This window comes from Schistocerca cancellata, chromosome 10, assembly GCF_023864275.1.
Source record: "Schistocerca cancellata isolate TAMUIC-IGC-003103 chromosome 10, iqSchCanc2.1, whole genome shotgun sequence".
Taxonomy (NCBI): Eukaryota; Metazoa; Arthropoda; class Insecta; order Orthoptera; family Acrididae; genus Schistocerca; species Schistocerca cancellata.
The window spans coordinates 31057222-31073139 of record NC_064635.1 but is presented as its reverse complement, the minus strand read 5'-3'; the positions used below and the strand labels follow the sequence as shown (position 1 = coordinate 31073139).

Here is a 15918-nt window from a genome sequence, read left to right as displayed (position 1 = left end):
AATCCCAATGAAAGCACATGTTGAAAGGTGTGAAAATTACCGAACTGCCAGGTTAATAAGTCAGGGCTGCAAAATACAAACATGAATTCTTTACAGACGAATGGTAAAACTAGTGAAGGCCAACCTTGGGGAAGATCAGTTCAGATTATGTAGAAATGTTGGAACACGTGAGGCAATACTGACTCTACAACTTATTTTAGAAGATAGATTAAGGAAAGGCAAACCAATGTCTCTAACATTTGTAGACTTAGAGAAATCTTTTGACAGTGTTGACTGGAATACTCTCTTTCAAATTCTGAAGGGGGCAGGGATGAAATACAGGCAGCGAAAAGCTATTTACAATTTGTACAGAAACCAGAAGGCAGTTATAAGAGTCGAGGGACATGAAAGGGAAGCAGTGGTTGGGAAGGGAGTGAGACAGGGTTGTAGCCCATCTCCGATGTTATTCAGTTTGTATATTGAGCAAGCAGCAAAGGAAAAAAAAAGAAAAATTTGGAGTAGGAATTAAAATCTGTGGAGAAGGAATAAAAACTTTGAGGTTCACCGACGACATTGTAATCCTGTCAGAGCCAGCACTGGAAGAGCAGTTTAATGGAATGGACAGTGTCGTGAAAGAAGGACATAAGAGGAACATCAACAAAAGCAAAACGAGGATAATGGAATGTAGTCTAATTAAATCAGGTGATACTAAGGAAATTAGTTTAGTAAATGACACACTTAAAGTAGTAGATGAGTTTTGCTATTTGGGAAGCAAAATAACTGGTGATGGTCGAAGTAGAGAGGATATAAAATGTAGACTGGCAATGGCAAGGAAAGTATTTCTGAAGAAAAGAAATTTGTTAACATCGAGTATAGATTTAAATGTCACAAAGTCTTTTCTGAAAGTATTTGTATAGAGTGTAGCTACGTGTGGATGTGAAACAAAAAGTTTAGACAAGAACAGAATAGAAGCTTTTGAAATGTGGTGCTACAGAAGAATGCTGAAGATTAGATGGGTAGATCACATAACTAATGAGGATATACTGAATAGAATTGGAGATAAGAGGAATTTGTGGCTCAACTTGACTAGAAGAAGGAATCGGTACGTAGGACATATTCTGAGGCATCAGGGGTCACCAATTTAGTATTGGAGGGCAGTGTGGAGGGTAAAAATAGTAGAGGGAGACCAAGAGATGAATACACTAAGCAGATTCAGAAGGTTGTAGGTGGCAGTAGGTACACCACAACAGTAGGTAGACCACAACAACAACAGATAACTGTGATGTAAAAAAGGTACTGTATGTGTGAAGCCCTGGTCCAGTGTGAAAGAGGTCTTAATGGCCCTTATCAAGTCAGGTTTAATAAATAAATAAGATAAGACTCCAAACGAACTGAAGAGCCATTTCTGACATGTTTGGTCTGAACTAGAATACAAACAGATCTCGTCCCAACATGGCAATGCATGTCTCACACAAGTCTCAGATCCCAGGGACAAATCACCAAATTGGGTTGAACACTATCGCGTCATCCACATAGGATAGACCTTTTGCCCCCAGACTTCCATCTGTTTGGGCCATGTAAGTATTCTCTTCAAGGGATGTTTATTGAACATGATGAGAGCAGTCATAAGAGCAGTGAAAACATGCTACAAGCATGCAACATGCAACATGCAACAGGAAATAAACACTCATACACAATGCTGGGGCAAAAGGCCATAAAATGAGAAAGACTGCGTGTGTAAAAAAAAAAAAAAAAAAAAAAAAAAGGTAGTATATGTTGAAGAAATGTTGATGTGAAAATGCCACCAAACTGTAACTCTCAAGAATTAATGTGTTCTGAAAATTAAATTGTGGGTCATTATTTATCGAACAACCATCTTTCCATTTGTGTGACCGAATTAGTGTTGACCTTCCAAACAGTTCAAAACAGTGTTGTGACAGAATTTACATTTCTAGCAGGTCTTTTGAAGTAAAGCATCACTCCTCTGTCACAGGTGGTGATAATGCGTGACTACCACCACCCGAACATCGTGGAGATGTACGACAGCTTCCTGGTGCAAGACGAGCTGTGGGTGGTGATGGAGTTCCTGGAGGGGGGTGCCCTGACGGACATCGTGACGCACGAGCGCATGGACGAGCAGCAGATCGCGACAGTGTGCCGGCAGTGCCTGCGCGCGCTCTCCTACCTGCACTCACAGGGTGTCATCCACCGTGACATCAAGTCCGACTCCATTCTGCTGGCTGCTGATGGGAGGGTGAGTGGAATCTGCATTGCAAACACCTGGGTGATTTGCCGTATCCTCCTGTTATGTGGCTGTAGCGTGAGACACATTTCTGTGCCTAATGTTCTCCAGCTGATGCTGGAGACATCATCAGAGAACATAAGGGCTCAGATAGTAGCTTCTCAGACAAACTCAGCCAGTTGAACTGTTTATACATTTACACACAATGATAGGGCTGTGACATCTTCAGACCACTTTCTAAGATTGCCAATTTATGCCAACATGTGTAGCTTGTAGCATAGAAGAGTTGGCACTACTTTTTATTTAGCACTAACGACCACTAATTGTGCTACTTCAGTCCATTTTTTAAAGTTGTTTTTTGTATTTTTGAATTTTTATTGTTGGTATTATCATCATCATAACATGGTAATTAAAGAGGATGGAAAATAGCTTGACTAAAGTGTACTTATGGTGTATCAGACTCTTCCACTATGTGCTTCTGTTGGCAGTTCGTTTTTGTTAGTCACAGCCAGTCGGGAAATTAATATACAGTAGCTGATGAGAATTGCAGAATCTAATGATTTCTTTTGGCGCAACATGTGAATTGACTTTTTTACAATATGGAGGCCAGAATGTAAAGTAGATGTGTTAACAAACTGACCTGTAGCATAGCCCGAGCCATACGTTACGTTGCAATATGACAGTTTTGTTTTGAGGAGGTGAAATCAATGAACTTCATAATGAAAAAAATAATTGTCATTGTAGATTGACATGGAGTGCAGCCTGAGATATACTTTCATCATTGCAGTAATGTACTTTTACACCATATTTCCAATCTTGCCAAAAATTTTGATGATGTGGTTTAGTTCTAACCTAATGTAACTAAATACCCGTATTTATGAACTGTACAGAATTACTAACTAGCATTTTCATTGGCTACTGACAACTGACTCATGACTTGTCAGGTCATTTCCCATCATTCATTGCGCCAACGGTTACCAACAGTAGAATGCAATGGAAAAACCGTGGTACAGTTTAAGTGCCCTTGTATTGCTTATCTTCACACGAAGTACTCTCCAGTGTTTTCTGTCATAATGCTAGCCATGACAAAACTGTTCCAGCTGATGTGCAAAATGTATGATACGGGCGAAATACCTTCATGTGTAAAAAAAGAGAATGAAATAAATTCCAAAGAAGGCAGTTATTGATTGGTGTTAATACTACCAAATTACCAGTTTAATAATAATTGTAACTCAGTATTTGTCTGTTAATATTTACAATTGTTATTGTATATGAAATTGAAATAAAAGCCTAGTGCTTACAAGGGTAACTTCCAGTTACATAGGAATGCTGTAAGGTCCCCATGCCACTCTGTTGGTAGCTCCATGCAACACCTTTCGCCAATCCCATTCATTTGGTCCAGTATTCACAAAGATCATTAATTGAACACAAAATTAGTTTTTGGGCATTTCTGTCAGCATCAACAGATGAAGAAATGTATAGTCTTAAAAACTGGGAATCAGAGTTGTAGCTAGGCAGCACCTATGTTTATTGCTATAAACAGAAGTCAAAAAATATACTCAGCTTGAATTCTCAATGTTGGTGTTGGCTCAGCTCATTGCTTCATGAAAAAAAGGTTGGATTATTCTTCTTCTGAGGCCTTGGTCTTGATATGTTTCAGAATAGAACACTAACCTGTAGATGATGATTCGTCGTATGAATTCCTGAAATCAGCTCTTATAACTGATAATAGACTTTGTACATTACAGAAAAATGTACCTGTATAAAACTATAGACTTTTGAATTAAACCTTAATGTAAGATCAACCTTTTGTATATTGCATCATAATCAGTTGCAGAACAATTCTTGAATATAAACATATTTTCCTCATAGCCTAGTTTCAACTAATACATATTACATAGTAAAACAGTGAGGCAAGTTCCTGACTTGTCTCCCAACGTCTGATCTCTTCTGTCACCTCACACAGACCTTTTCAGAGTCGTTATTTCACAGTTAGTCAAGATACACTGTGTGATCAAAAGTGTCCAGACACCCACAAAAACACGTTTTTCATATTAGGTGCATTGTTCTGCCACCTACTGCCATGTACCCCTTATCAGCAACCTTAGTAGTCATTAGATATCGTGAGAGACCAGAATGAGGCGCTCCACGGAACTCACAGAATTCGAACATGGTCAGGTGATCGGGTGTCACTTGTGTCACACGTCTGTATGCGAGATTTCCACACTCCTAAACATCCATAGGTCCACTGTTTCCGATGTGATAGTGAAGTGGGAACGTGAAGGAACACGTACAGCACAAAAGTGCACAAGCCGACCTCATCTGTTGACTGACAGAGACCGCAACCAGTTGAAGAGGTTTGTAATGTGTAATAGACGGACATCTATCCAGACAATCACATAGGAATTCCAAACTGCATCACGATCCACTGCAAGTACTACGACAGTTAGGTGGGAGGTGAGAAAACTTATTAGCCAAACATCACGCCGGTAAACGCCAAATGATGCCTCACTTGGTGTAAGGAGTGTAATTGTTGGTAGATTGAACAGTGGAAAAACGTTGCTTGGAGTGACGAATCACTGTACACAATGTGGCAATCTGATGGGCAGGGTGTGGGTATGGCGAATGCACGGTGAATGTCATCTAAAATTTGGAAGTGGTGGTGTTATGGTGTGGTTGTGTTTTTCATGAAGGGGGCTTGCACCCCTTGTTGTTTTGCATGACACTATCACAGCACAGGCCTACATTGATGTTTTAAGCACATTCTTGCTTCCCACTGTTGAAGAGCAATTCGTTGATGGCGATTGCATTTTTCAACACGATTGAGAACCTGTTCATAATGCACAGCCTGTGGTGGAATGGTTACATGACAATAACATTCCTGTAATGGACTGGCTTGCACAGAATTCTGATCTGAATTCTATAGAACACCTTTGGGAGGTTTTGGAACGCCGACTTTGTGCCAGGCCTCACCGACCAACATCAGTTCAAATGGTTCAAATGGCTCTGAGCACTATGGGACTTAACATCTATGGTCATCAGTCCCCTAGAACTTAGAACTACTTAAACCTAACTAACCTAAGGACAGCACACAACACCCAGTCATTACAAGGCAGAGAAAATCCCTGACCCCACCGCCAACATCAGTACCTCTCCTCAGTGCAGCACTCTGTGATGAATGGGCTGCCATTCCCAAAGAAATCTTCCAGCACCTGATTGAACGTATGCCTGCGAGAGTGGAAGCTATGGGCCAACACCATATTGAATTCGAGTAATACCAATGGAGAGCTCCTCAAACTTTTAAGTCATTTTCACTTTTGACACATAGGGTATTACATTTCAACAGCATAAAGAGCTTGTTAGATAACATTCTAGCAAATCTATGATAACTTTTTTGTGGAAATGTTATTTGATATGCAAAGATATTTTATGGAGAATAAATGATTTCATAATCTTAAATATAATTTATGTAACAGATTTTTAGATATTTATATATTGCCAAAAGCAAGATTATTTGCCAGCAACTAGCAAAAGACACAAGATTGATTTTATAGGATAATTGACATTTTCAGAGATAAATGAAATGTCAAATAAAGATGACAGACAGCATAATAATCCTGAAAGCTCCCTTTTAGAACATAAATTAGACGAATTTCAAAGAAACATTGTCAGAGTAAGAATAGTATTGAATGGCTCATTTTGACACAGAACAGGCTTCACAAATGTATAGATTCATTTCTACTTGTTGTGCTAGGAGGTTTTCTGTTATCAAACTCCATCCGCGGTATATTGCCTGTGGAGTATCGCAAACAAATAATAAAAAAAAATAAAAGAAATATTTGAAGATACACAAAGGACGTCATCTACATATAAATAACAATTTTTATTCAGCTATCCTTGTCATATTTACTTAGTATTAAAATTATTAGAAAATTAACTGTATACATGCTTGCCCATTTATAGACAATGGTGGTATAGAAAATTTGCACCTCTAATGCTTACAGGAACATTTTTTAATTTAATTCAGCTGAATTCTGTACCCTCACAATTTTCAAGCCCTGTAATTTACACAGTGCGTCTTTTGCTCTCACTACACTGCAAGCTTGCATCATTGTTCCACACTTTTCTAATGAACTTGCTGTTTTTTTGAGTCTAGAGCACACTAAACAGTGTTTCTGTTTTCCTTTCCTTCCTGGTAAGAAAATGATTTTCAATCAGTTGTCAGAAGAATTGGGATCATGGTTTGTCATTGACGTTTGCCGCCTTATCTCCATGTATGATTGTCATAAGCTAGGAAGTTGATAGGGATTTTCTTGTTACTTCATTGTGTAATATGCTTAGAATTAAGTGAAAAGTCTTCCTCAGAATTTGTACCATGGAAAGCTCTCGCCATAACTCAGAGTCTTTTGCGTTTGTTGAGGAGGATATCTGGAGGAATGATGCCACTGCCTACCCATAGATTTCTGACGGTCATGCTCCTCTCCTGATTCTGTCACAAAAAGTCATGTATTTGAAAATAAGACAACTCTGAATGTATGTACTGAAAGCACTTTTAATTGAACCTCAATAAAAACAGAGTATTTAGTTCCAGATGTTCGTAACCTGCACTCTCTGAAATTTATTCATTAACACAATTCTCAGAGTTGTTGTTAACAACGTCTTCTGAAAAATCAGTGTCGCTATGCTCAGAACCACAAGATAACTCGAGCAATTTTGTCATTGCTCGGTCCGCATCTCGCCATGCAGTGAAGCGCTTACAACTGAAACTTGCTGCTGCAGAGAGCCACACTTCTTCAGCATACCCACACCGTCTAGCAACAAATACTTGAACTATATTCTCTATTGAGATTCCTAGTTGCACGGGGAACATTAGAATGTGCACAGGAAAGAAGGGGAGCAGAACATTTAGGAAGTGCACCTGTAAAATTTTTGACTGGTTGTCCTTTAGACAGGCCAACCTCATATACATTTTACAGGTGCTGCCTGAAAAAGTATATACTGTCTGCCTGTGTGCTGTCTTGTGTATATCACTAGCCAGCTAAACACAACTTTTTGTTCTCTATGGATTGCTGGTTCCAAATTTACAAAGTCATCTCCAGACATCTCACATATGTGTTTCTGTTGAAAGCACTTGCTGTATAATTTTACAGGTGTATTGCCTTAGTATGGAAAGAAATTAACAGATTGAAATCAGTGTTGTTACCAAACTCAGGGAGAGTGCAAATTACACGAGATGATCATTTCAAATCTCTTGTTTTCAGCATATTTCACCAGTGTATAATAAAGTAAAAGTTTGGAGCATATATTAGTATGTAGCTCAATATCCAGAGAACATTTCTCTGTAGCCTTTTAGTAGATAAATGCCCATGTTTCAACAAAGAATTTGATGAGGACAGTGTTATGATTTGGACAGTGAAATCATATATTCAGGTTTAAATGAAAATTGTAATAACTGCAAATGATGTTGATATAGTACCAGACAAATAATGTAAACTTTTCATTCTACTTCTTTAGTGAAAAAGTTATGTTTCATTATAAATTTGAAGCATTTGCTATATAAAAAACTAATTATTTTAAAATTATATATTTTACGAGACCTATGAGTCACAATTTACATTTCTTAACAACCTCTTGCAAAGAAAATGATTGATGATTGTCAGTGTTGCCTATAATTTACATGTTGTTGAAACAGATGTGTGATACCATTTAATGCTCTCTTTGCCACTGCCTGCAGAACTTGACTGATCATCCATTAAGGTGTAATCGTGGGATAATCCATTGCAGCAATATGCAACTTCGAGATAAAGTTAACAACAGTCACACTTATATACTTTAGAGATACCACTGGAGTTCATAAACATGATACCAACTTTATGAGAAGGGTATAAAGCCAAAAAATTAATGTTACAGGGTTGCAGTTAGAACTTTTGTTTTGCCATATAAATGGAACAATTTGACAGCTGTGAAAAACTTGAATGGTGACATCAAATTTTGTGAGAAGTGAGACATGTTATTTAGCACATGTGTACTTTTTTCAGGTAAAGCTGTCAGACTTTGGTTTCTGTGCCCAAGTTTCACAAGAACTTCCAAAGCGAAAATCACTTGTTGGAACACCGTATTGGATGTCACCAGAAGTTATCTCTAGGCTTCCATATGGGCCAGAAGTTGACATATGGTCACTTGGTAAGTTATTTTGCTGTTATAGTATTCCTTCCGGTTTTAATTGTTGTTTGCAACTCATCTGCTTATTTGCACTACACACACTGGCAAACCAGCTTTGTCAGAATGAGCATTGAAAGAGAAAGCAGTTCTGTTCCCAGTACAATTTGCTGATCACAGTAGTTCAGAAACACTGTTTGTGATTGTCGGTGATGGTATCTGTAGCCTTAATAAGACAGTTAAAAGTATGAAGATGAAAAGTCGTAGCGGAATGTAAATAATGGAAGGAGTACAGATAAAAACTCTAAGTAGTTGACCTGTTGAGGAATTGATAGTCACATAAACAAAGCTGAAAATGTTGCTAACTTTCCAGGTAATGTTGTTGTAGAAAAATTTACTGTTGAAGTAACTTTGAGGGTGGGACTGATTTAAGTGGTAGGGACCAGCCGACCATACTCTTTCTGGTTGCTGTGTTGCCAGTTTCAAAGATACAAGCAGAACATTGTGAAGTATGGCTAGCTGTATGCCAACAACTCTGCCTCCCCCCTCCGCCCATGGCTTTGGAGTCCGTCAGTCACAAAATTATTTTATTTGAGTTATGAATCATACAAAAACCTCGCATGTGTGTGTGTTTCTGTTTCTGTTTTAAACAATGGAAACTCCAGGTTGGAAAAGGTACTCATTATAAATATACATGTTGAGTTGTAGACAGGCCCAATGAAAAGGCAGTTACACATTTAGCTTTTGGCCAATGCCTTCTTCAGAAAAGAAAAGACACACACATTCATCCACACAAGGAAACATAACTCTCAGACACGTGACCGTCATCTGTGGCAGCTCGAACTGGACTGCAACTGTGACATTGAATGAAAGCAGCAATCTGGATATGGTGGGGAAGAGAGAGCAGGTTATGGATGGGAGAGAGAAGAGCACTGTCCAGCGTAGGATTGCAGGAACTGGATGGAGGTATGGCAAACCTACCAGGCACAGCAAATGGGTGCTGTGGGACAGGGAGGTGAGGACAGGTGGGCATGGGAAATGGAAAAGGAATGGAGCTGGGATGGATAGAAATGGGTGGGTGTGTTGGCAGAGGGTGGCACGCATGCACCTATGTGCCATCACACACACACACACACACGGCTGTGGGGCAGAGAAAAAGGTTGGTGGTTGAGGGGTGGATCCAGATGACCTGGTTTGTGAAGCAACCATTTAAATCAAGCTTGTTATATTCAGCTTCATGTTGTACCACAGTATGGTCTGCTGTGCTCTTGGCCACAATTTGTTGGTGACCATTCATCCTGGCAGGGTAGCTCGTCAGAAGCTGGCCCATCCGTGAAATCAGCCATGTCATATACCAGCTCTGCTGCAATCATCACACAACTTTTTATATTGTTACAACTATCTACCAGCTGCCCACCAGGATGAACAGGGCCACCGCCAAACTGTGGCCCAGAGCAAAATAGACCCCTATGTGGCACAACATGCAGCTGATTTGAATGGGTGCTTTACGACCCATGCCATTTGGATCCTCCCGTCCACCATCAACTTTTCTGAACTGTGTTGGTGGGAGTTACTCTTACAACACATTCTCTGCTCCTGAAATCCCAGCCTCAACCTAAAGTAACATTTGTCCCCGCAGCCTCCACCAGACAGTTACTGCTGCCCCCCTTATCCTATCATTTCTTCCCTACTCACGTCCCTTGACTTGTTCGTGTGCTGCCTTCTACCAATGAACCCGCTTCCTTTTTCACCCCCTCCCCCCATTCCCTCACCCCATCCACTGCCACTCTACCTCTGTGCCTCACAGCCTCCATTTGCTGCACGTGGCAGTTTTGTCATGCCTTTATCCAGTTCCTGCAGGCTAAAGCAGACAGTGCTCTTCTCTTCCCCCACCTGTGCCCTACATCCCTTTCCCTTCTCTAGCTTGTCGAGATTGCTGCTTTCATTCAATGTGTTAGTTGCTCCAGTCCTACTGCCAGAGGTGGTGGTCATGTATGTGTGAGATATGCTTGCTCGTGTGTCTGTCTTTTCTGTTTTGGAGATGGCTTTGGCCAAAAGCTAAATGTGTAACAGTCTTTTCATTGTTCCTGCCTGCAACCCAATGTGTCATCTTCATGGTGAATAGCAATCTATTCTTTTCCTTATATTAACAATATTATGAGAAGCAAAGTTGCTACTGACCGTATAGTGGAGATGCTGAGTCACAGGTAGGCACAACAAAAAGGCTCTCAGAATGATATCTTTAGGCCATTAAGACCTTCATCAACAACACACACACACACACACACACACACACACACACACACACACACACACACAACTGCAGTCTCAGGCAGTATGGTTTCAGTTGCCTAAGACTGCAGTTGCATGTGTGAGTTGTGTTTGCATGAGAGTGTGTGTGTGTTTGTGTGTCTATTGTTGACGAAAGCCTTAATGGCCGAAAGCTATAATTGTGAGAGTCTTTTTGTTGTGCCTATCTGTGACTCGGCATATCCACTATATGGTGAGTAGCAACTTTCCTTCTCATAATATTGTTATATTACAGTCTGGATTTTCCATTGTTTGACTTTTCATTATATTGTTGTTTTTGTTTTGGCTAACTTTGATAAGTGACACTGTCTGAAAACTTAACAATGTTTTCAGTCCTTTTTATTACCCATCAACCACTCAACACCTCAAATCTGCCATAAATTGCTGCCTATTCCACTTTACAGGGTGGGCAAGCCTCCATTCTTCACATTCTGGAATGGGGTGTGGGCATCCAATACTTTGTCGCCTTGCTTGGGGCTTCACAGTCCTTCAACCACTTTCTGTAGACTCTGATGATAGTAGCATGTGATCAGCCAACCACTTTCACCATTTTTGAGATGCGTATTCCTTGGCAATGGGCCATAACAGTCTTCACTCCTTTCATTGTGAGTATGACAGTAATGTTTGTCAGTCTTTGCCAACAACGGTTGTGCACTTTCTGGTGTACCTACTGCCATGAAGTTGCTCTGAAAAGGGGTGTTATGGACTGCTCCGCTCTCTTTGATTGCCTTCATACTTACAGGATTTGAAGGTCAGTGCCTGCTGCCCAGACATCAATTCCCTAAACTGGTATTAAAAAGAAGCACACCTTTGAAAATAAAAGACTTTTGATCTCTGTTAACTACGAAACATTTTGAGTTTATTGACATAGTTGCCGATAGTTGAACGTGTAGCGTAAAAGTCTAGTAATTGCTAAATTGTCAGTTGAAATCTCGGTGGTAACTGCATTTTTCTTTATGATTCTTTAAATTCTGTGTTTATTAATAAATGAAAATGGTAATTAAAAAGTATTGAATCATAATTGTTTTTATAAAAATAATGTCTGTCGTTTTTTAATTATAAATCATGTGAAATATCCAAATTTGATTGACGTGCAAAATGCCTTGTTGAGAAATGAAAAAGTTATGAATTTATAACACAGTTGCTGACCTCAAAGGACTGCATACATCATATCAGTATGACCGTTCAATCTCTACAAATATGAAAATATTATATCTTCTATTTGGTGTTTCCCATTTTTGTACCAAATTTTGATACTCACATTTCTTGTGATTAATAATAAAAATATATCATTTTATCAACAAAATTATGATCCAATATTTGTTTGTCAATATCTCTATTTGTTAATAAATATGGAATTGAAATAAAAGTAAAAAATAAAGTTACTGCCAGCAAGACATGAACTGCCGATTTCACACTTTTTTAATTTTATCTTTGTAATCAGGTACTGATAACTATGTTGTTTAACTCAAGTGTTTTGTAGTTAAAACTGGTCAGAAATCTCTAAAGGCAATTCCCTGTGTGGGAAGTTATCTCAAATAACTCAATATCTGTGGCTTCTAGCGAAAATGTTTCCCTGTGCAAAATTAAACTAAATTAAACTTCCTACAAAAAAGGCCCCACTCATTTTTTCTCCAGGATTAGTAGTTTCCATGTTGCAGGGAATTGGAAGACTCACAGGTTATTAAAAATATTGCTTTAGTGGTACAAAATTCATGTTTACCTTTAAATGAAGTTGGTTAAAAATGAACATTAAATGTGTGTACCATATCCAAGGGCAGTAGAGCTGTGTTAATGAATAAGCAGAGGCATTGGGAGCCATAAGGGGTAAGGCACACAGTCATTGAATTTGAGATTGTAGAATGTATGCATGCTGCTTACGTCTCTAGATCTTATGGTGAACCAGTTTTATACGCCCACATTGTTTTTATGAACCTTCACAGAAACTCTCTCACCCATTTCTCAGACATTCATTTCCATATGGGCACATAGCAATTTTTTGCTCTGCAATGTGCAGTTGTTAGTTAGGGTTGTAAACATAATTTCGTTTTGACATTTGTGTGTAGTAGTAGTAGTAGTAGTAGTAGTAGTACTTCATAATCAGAGGTATTTCACTCAAAACTCAAGCCGCAGAATGTGCTTAATGAAAATGATTACAACAAGAATCACAAAGTGTTGGAAATTGTCATAATTGTGAGTTTGGTGCATTTAGTATTTGTTCTTGATATTCTGATTATAGTTTCACATTAATTAAAAACTTCATGACTGTCAAGACACTATTGTCCCTAGCCTATGCATGGAAATTTTGTGAGTTAACATTAATAATAAATATTATCTTAAATATTAATTAATATTATGTAATGTAAAGTGGGTACACCATATTTTTGTAGGAATTATAGGATGCTGAGACTTAGTCAAAAACCAGTTCAGACCTATGAGACTGGTGGTTTGTCCACTAATTTGATTTTCACAAACATCTATTTTTCTCAAAACTTTGTGTCTTTACTTTGGGTCCTTATGTTTCTCAGTGCCTCAATTGTGTAACAGTGTGAAAAAAAGGGGGGGGGGGAGATGCATGGGGTACAAGTGGTGTGAGGGAAGGTGGGTCACTGGATTGTGTTTGTGCACCTCTCTCCTTCGTAGGTCTGCAAACTGAAATTAGATCTCCCCTCTGCCAATGTAGAACAGTGTGCACAGTTTTAGGTATATTCTGTTCACATGCATTTCTTGTGTCAGTGTTATAAGTAACTGGTATCTGCATTTCATGTAGTGTTAATCCATTTTGTGGAAAATAAACATTCCCCAGATATATAGGCACTGTGCTGTCACTGATTTGTAACAGACGCTGCAGAACATTAGTGAAACACCTTGTAGTGTGGGGGTAGATGGAGTGGGGGATCATATGCTCGATCTTCAGTTTGCAGACCTATGTCGGAGGGAACTGCATGAACACAATCCTCGTCCTACCTTCTACATCTACATCTATGTCTACATAGATACTCCACAAAGCACTCTACAATGTGTGATGGAGGGTATCCTGTACCACTACTTCTCATTTTTTTTCCTGTACCTTATCTTCGTGGTCCCTATGTGCATTGTATGTGGGCGGCGGTAGAATCGTTCGGCAGCAGCTTCAAATGGCATTTCTCTAAATTTTCTCAATAATTTTTCCGGAAAAGAATTTTGCCTACCCTCCAGGGATTCCCTTATGAGTTCCCAAAGCATCTTAGTAACACTTACGTGTTGTTTGAACCTACTGATAACAAATCTACCAGCCCCCCTCTGAATTGCTTCGATGTCTTCCTTCAGTCTCACCTAGTACGGATCCCAAACACACAAACAGTACTCGAGGTCGCACCAGTGTCCTATAAGCAGTCTCCTGGTGAACCACTCTCTCCTAAAATTCTCCCAATAAAACAGTCGACAATTTGCCTCCCCTACCACAGTTCTCGCAGTTCCACCTAATATTGCTTTGCAGGTATTTAAATTGTTTGATTGTGTTAAGCAGGACACTAGTAATACTGTATCCAAACATTACAGGTTTGATCTTCCTACTCGTCCACATTAACTTACACTTTTCCACATTTAGGGCTACCTGCCATTCCTCACACTAACTGGAAAATTTATTTAAGTCATGTTGTATCAGTCACTCAAATTTGACGCCTTACGGTACACCACGGCATCATCAGCAAACAATTGCAGATTGCTGTACATCCTGTCAGCCATATCATTTATGTATATAGCAAAAAACAGCTGTCCTATCACACTTCCCTGAGGCACTCTCGATGATACCCTTGTCTCTGATGAACATTCGCCGTCGAGGACAACGTATTGGATTCTATTATTTAAGAATTCTTCGAGTCACTCACATATCTGTGAACTTATTCCATATGTTCTTACCTTCATTAACAGCCTGCAATGGGGCACCGTGTCAAATGCTTTCTGGAAATCTAGAATTGTGGAATCAGCTTGTTGATGATGATGATGTTTGGTTTGTGGGGCGCTCAACTGCGTGGTTATCAGCGCCCGTACAATTTCCCAACCTTTGCTCAGTCCAATTTCGCCACTTTCCTGGATGATGATGAAATGATGAGGACAACACAAACACCCAGTCATCTCGAGGCAGGTGAAAATCCCTGACCCCGCCGGGAATCGAACCCGGGACCCCGTGCTCGGGAAGCGAGAACGCTACCGCGAGACCACGAGCGGCGGACGGAATCAGCTTGTTGCCCATCATCCATAGTGCTCAGTATATAGTGAGAAAAGGGCAAGCTGAGTTTCGCATGAGCGATGCTTTCTGAAACCGTGCTGAGTTGTGCACGTAAGCTTCTCTGTCTCAAGAAAGTTTGTTATATTTGAAGTGACAATATGTTCAAAGATTCTGCAGCAAACAGAACTTAGAAATATTGGTCTGTAATTTTGTGGGTCTGTTCTTTTACCTCTCTTATAGACTGGAGGCATCTGCGCTTTTTTCCAGTCGCTTGGGACTTTATGCCGGGTGAGAGATTCACAATAAATGGAAGCTAAGTAAGGGACCAATGCTAGAGAGTACTATATGTAAAATTGAACTAGGATTCCATCCGGACCTGATGATTTATTTACTTTCAAGTCTTTCAGTTGTTTCTTCGTGCCACGTATGCTTATTACTACCGTATGTCGTCTATATGGAAGTTTGTTCATCATGCTTGTACATGACACGTCCCCTCCTTCATCCTGTTACACCTCCATAGCACAATTTATCCCTTAATACAGCTCTATTGCACTTAGATGTGGTGCACATATTTAATACTTGTTTTTAACTAACTTCATTTAAAGATAAACATTAATTATATATTGTTGAAAACAATATTTTTAATAATCTGAGATTTTTCATCCCTCCCCTCTTTCTTTTTTTCCCCTCACATTTTTTGTAGGAAAATTTACATAGTTTAATTTTCTATTGGAAAACATTTCTGTTAGAAGCTGTGGATTTCAAGTTATATGAGAAAAACATAAAAAAAAAGTTATCTCTAAACATCCTTTCCCTCCACCCACCCTACACCCTGTGCAGAAATTTGTAACTACACATATTTTTTGACCAATCAACCTTTTTTTGGTCTACATTGACTGGGTACACCTAATACATTGTGAGATGGCTTAGCAGTTATGAGACTGCACTTACAGTACGTAGTAGCAATTTGCAGTTATCCATCCGGTTACCCTGGTTTAATGTTTCCTTGGTTTCCCTA

The 15918-nt window shown here is 39.3% G+C and overlaps 1 protein-coding gene across 1 annotated transcript in view; it reads left to right on the top strand.

Annotated features, from left to right (window-relative positions):
- LOC126106318 (serine/threonine-protein kinase PAK mbt) overlaps window positions 1-15918 on the top strand; it is a 120421-nt gene that overhangs the window by 85597 nt on the left and 18906 nt on the right. Inside the window, exons 6-7 of the mRNA XM_049912553.1 lie at window positions 1973-2233; window positions 8260-8404. Coding sequence (XP_049768510.1) covers window positions 1973-2233; window positions 8260-8404 — 406 coding nt within the window. The remainder of the gene's footprint in view (window positions 1-1972; window positions 2234-8259; window positions 8405-15918) is intronic.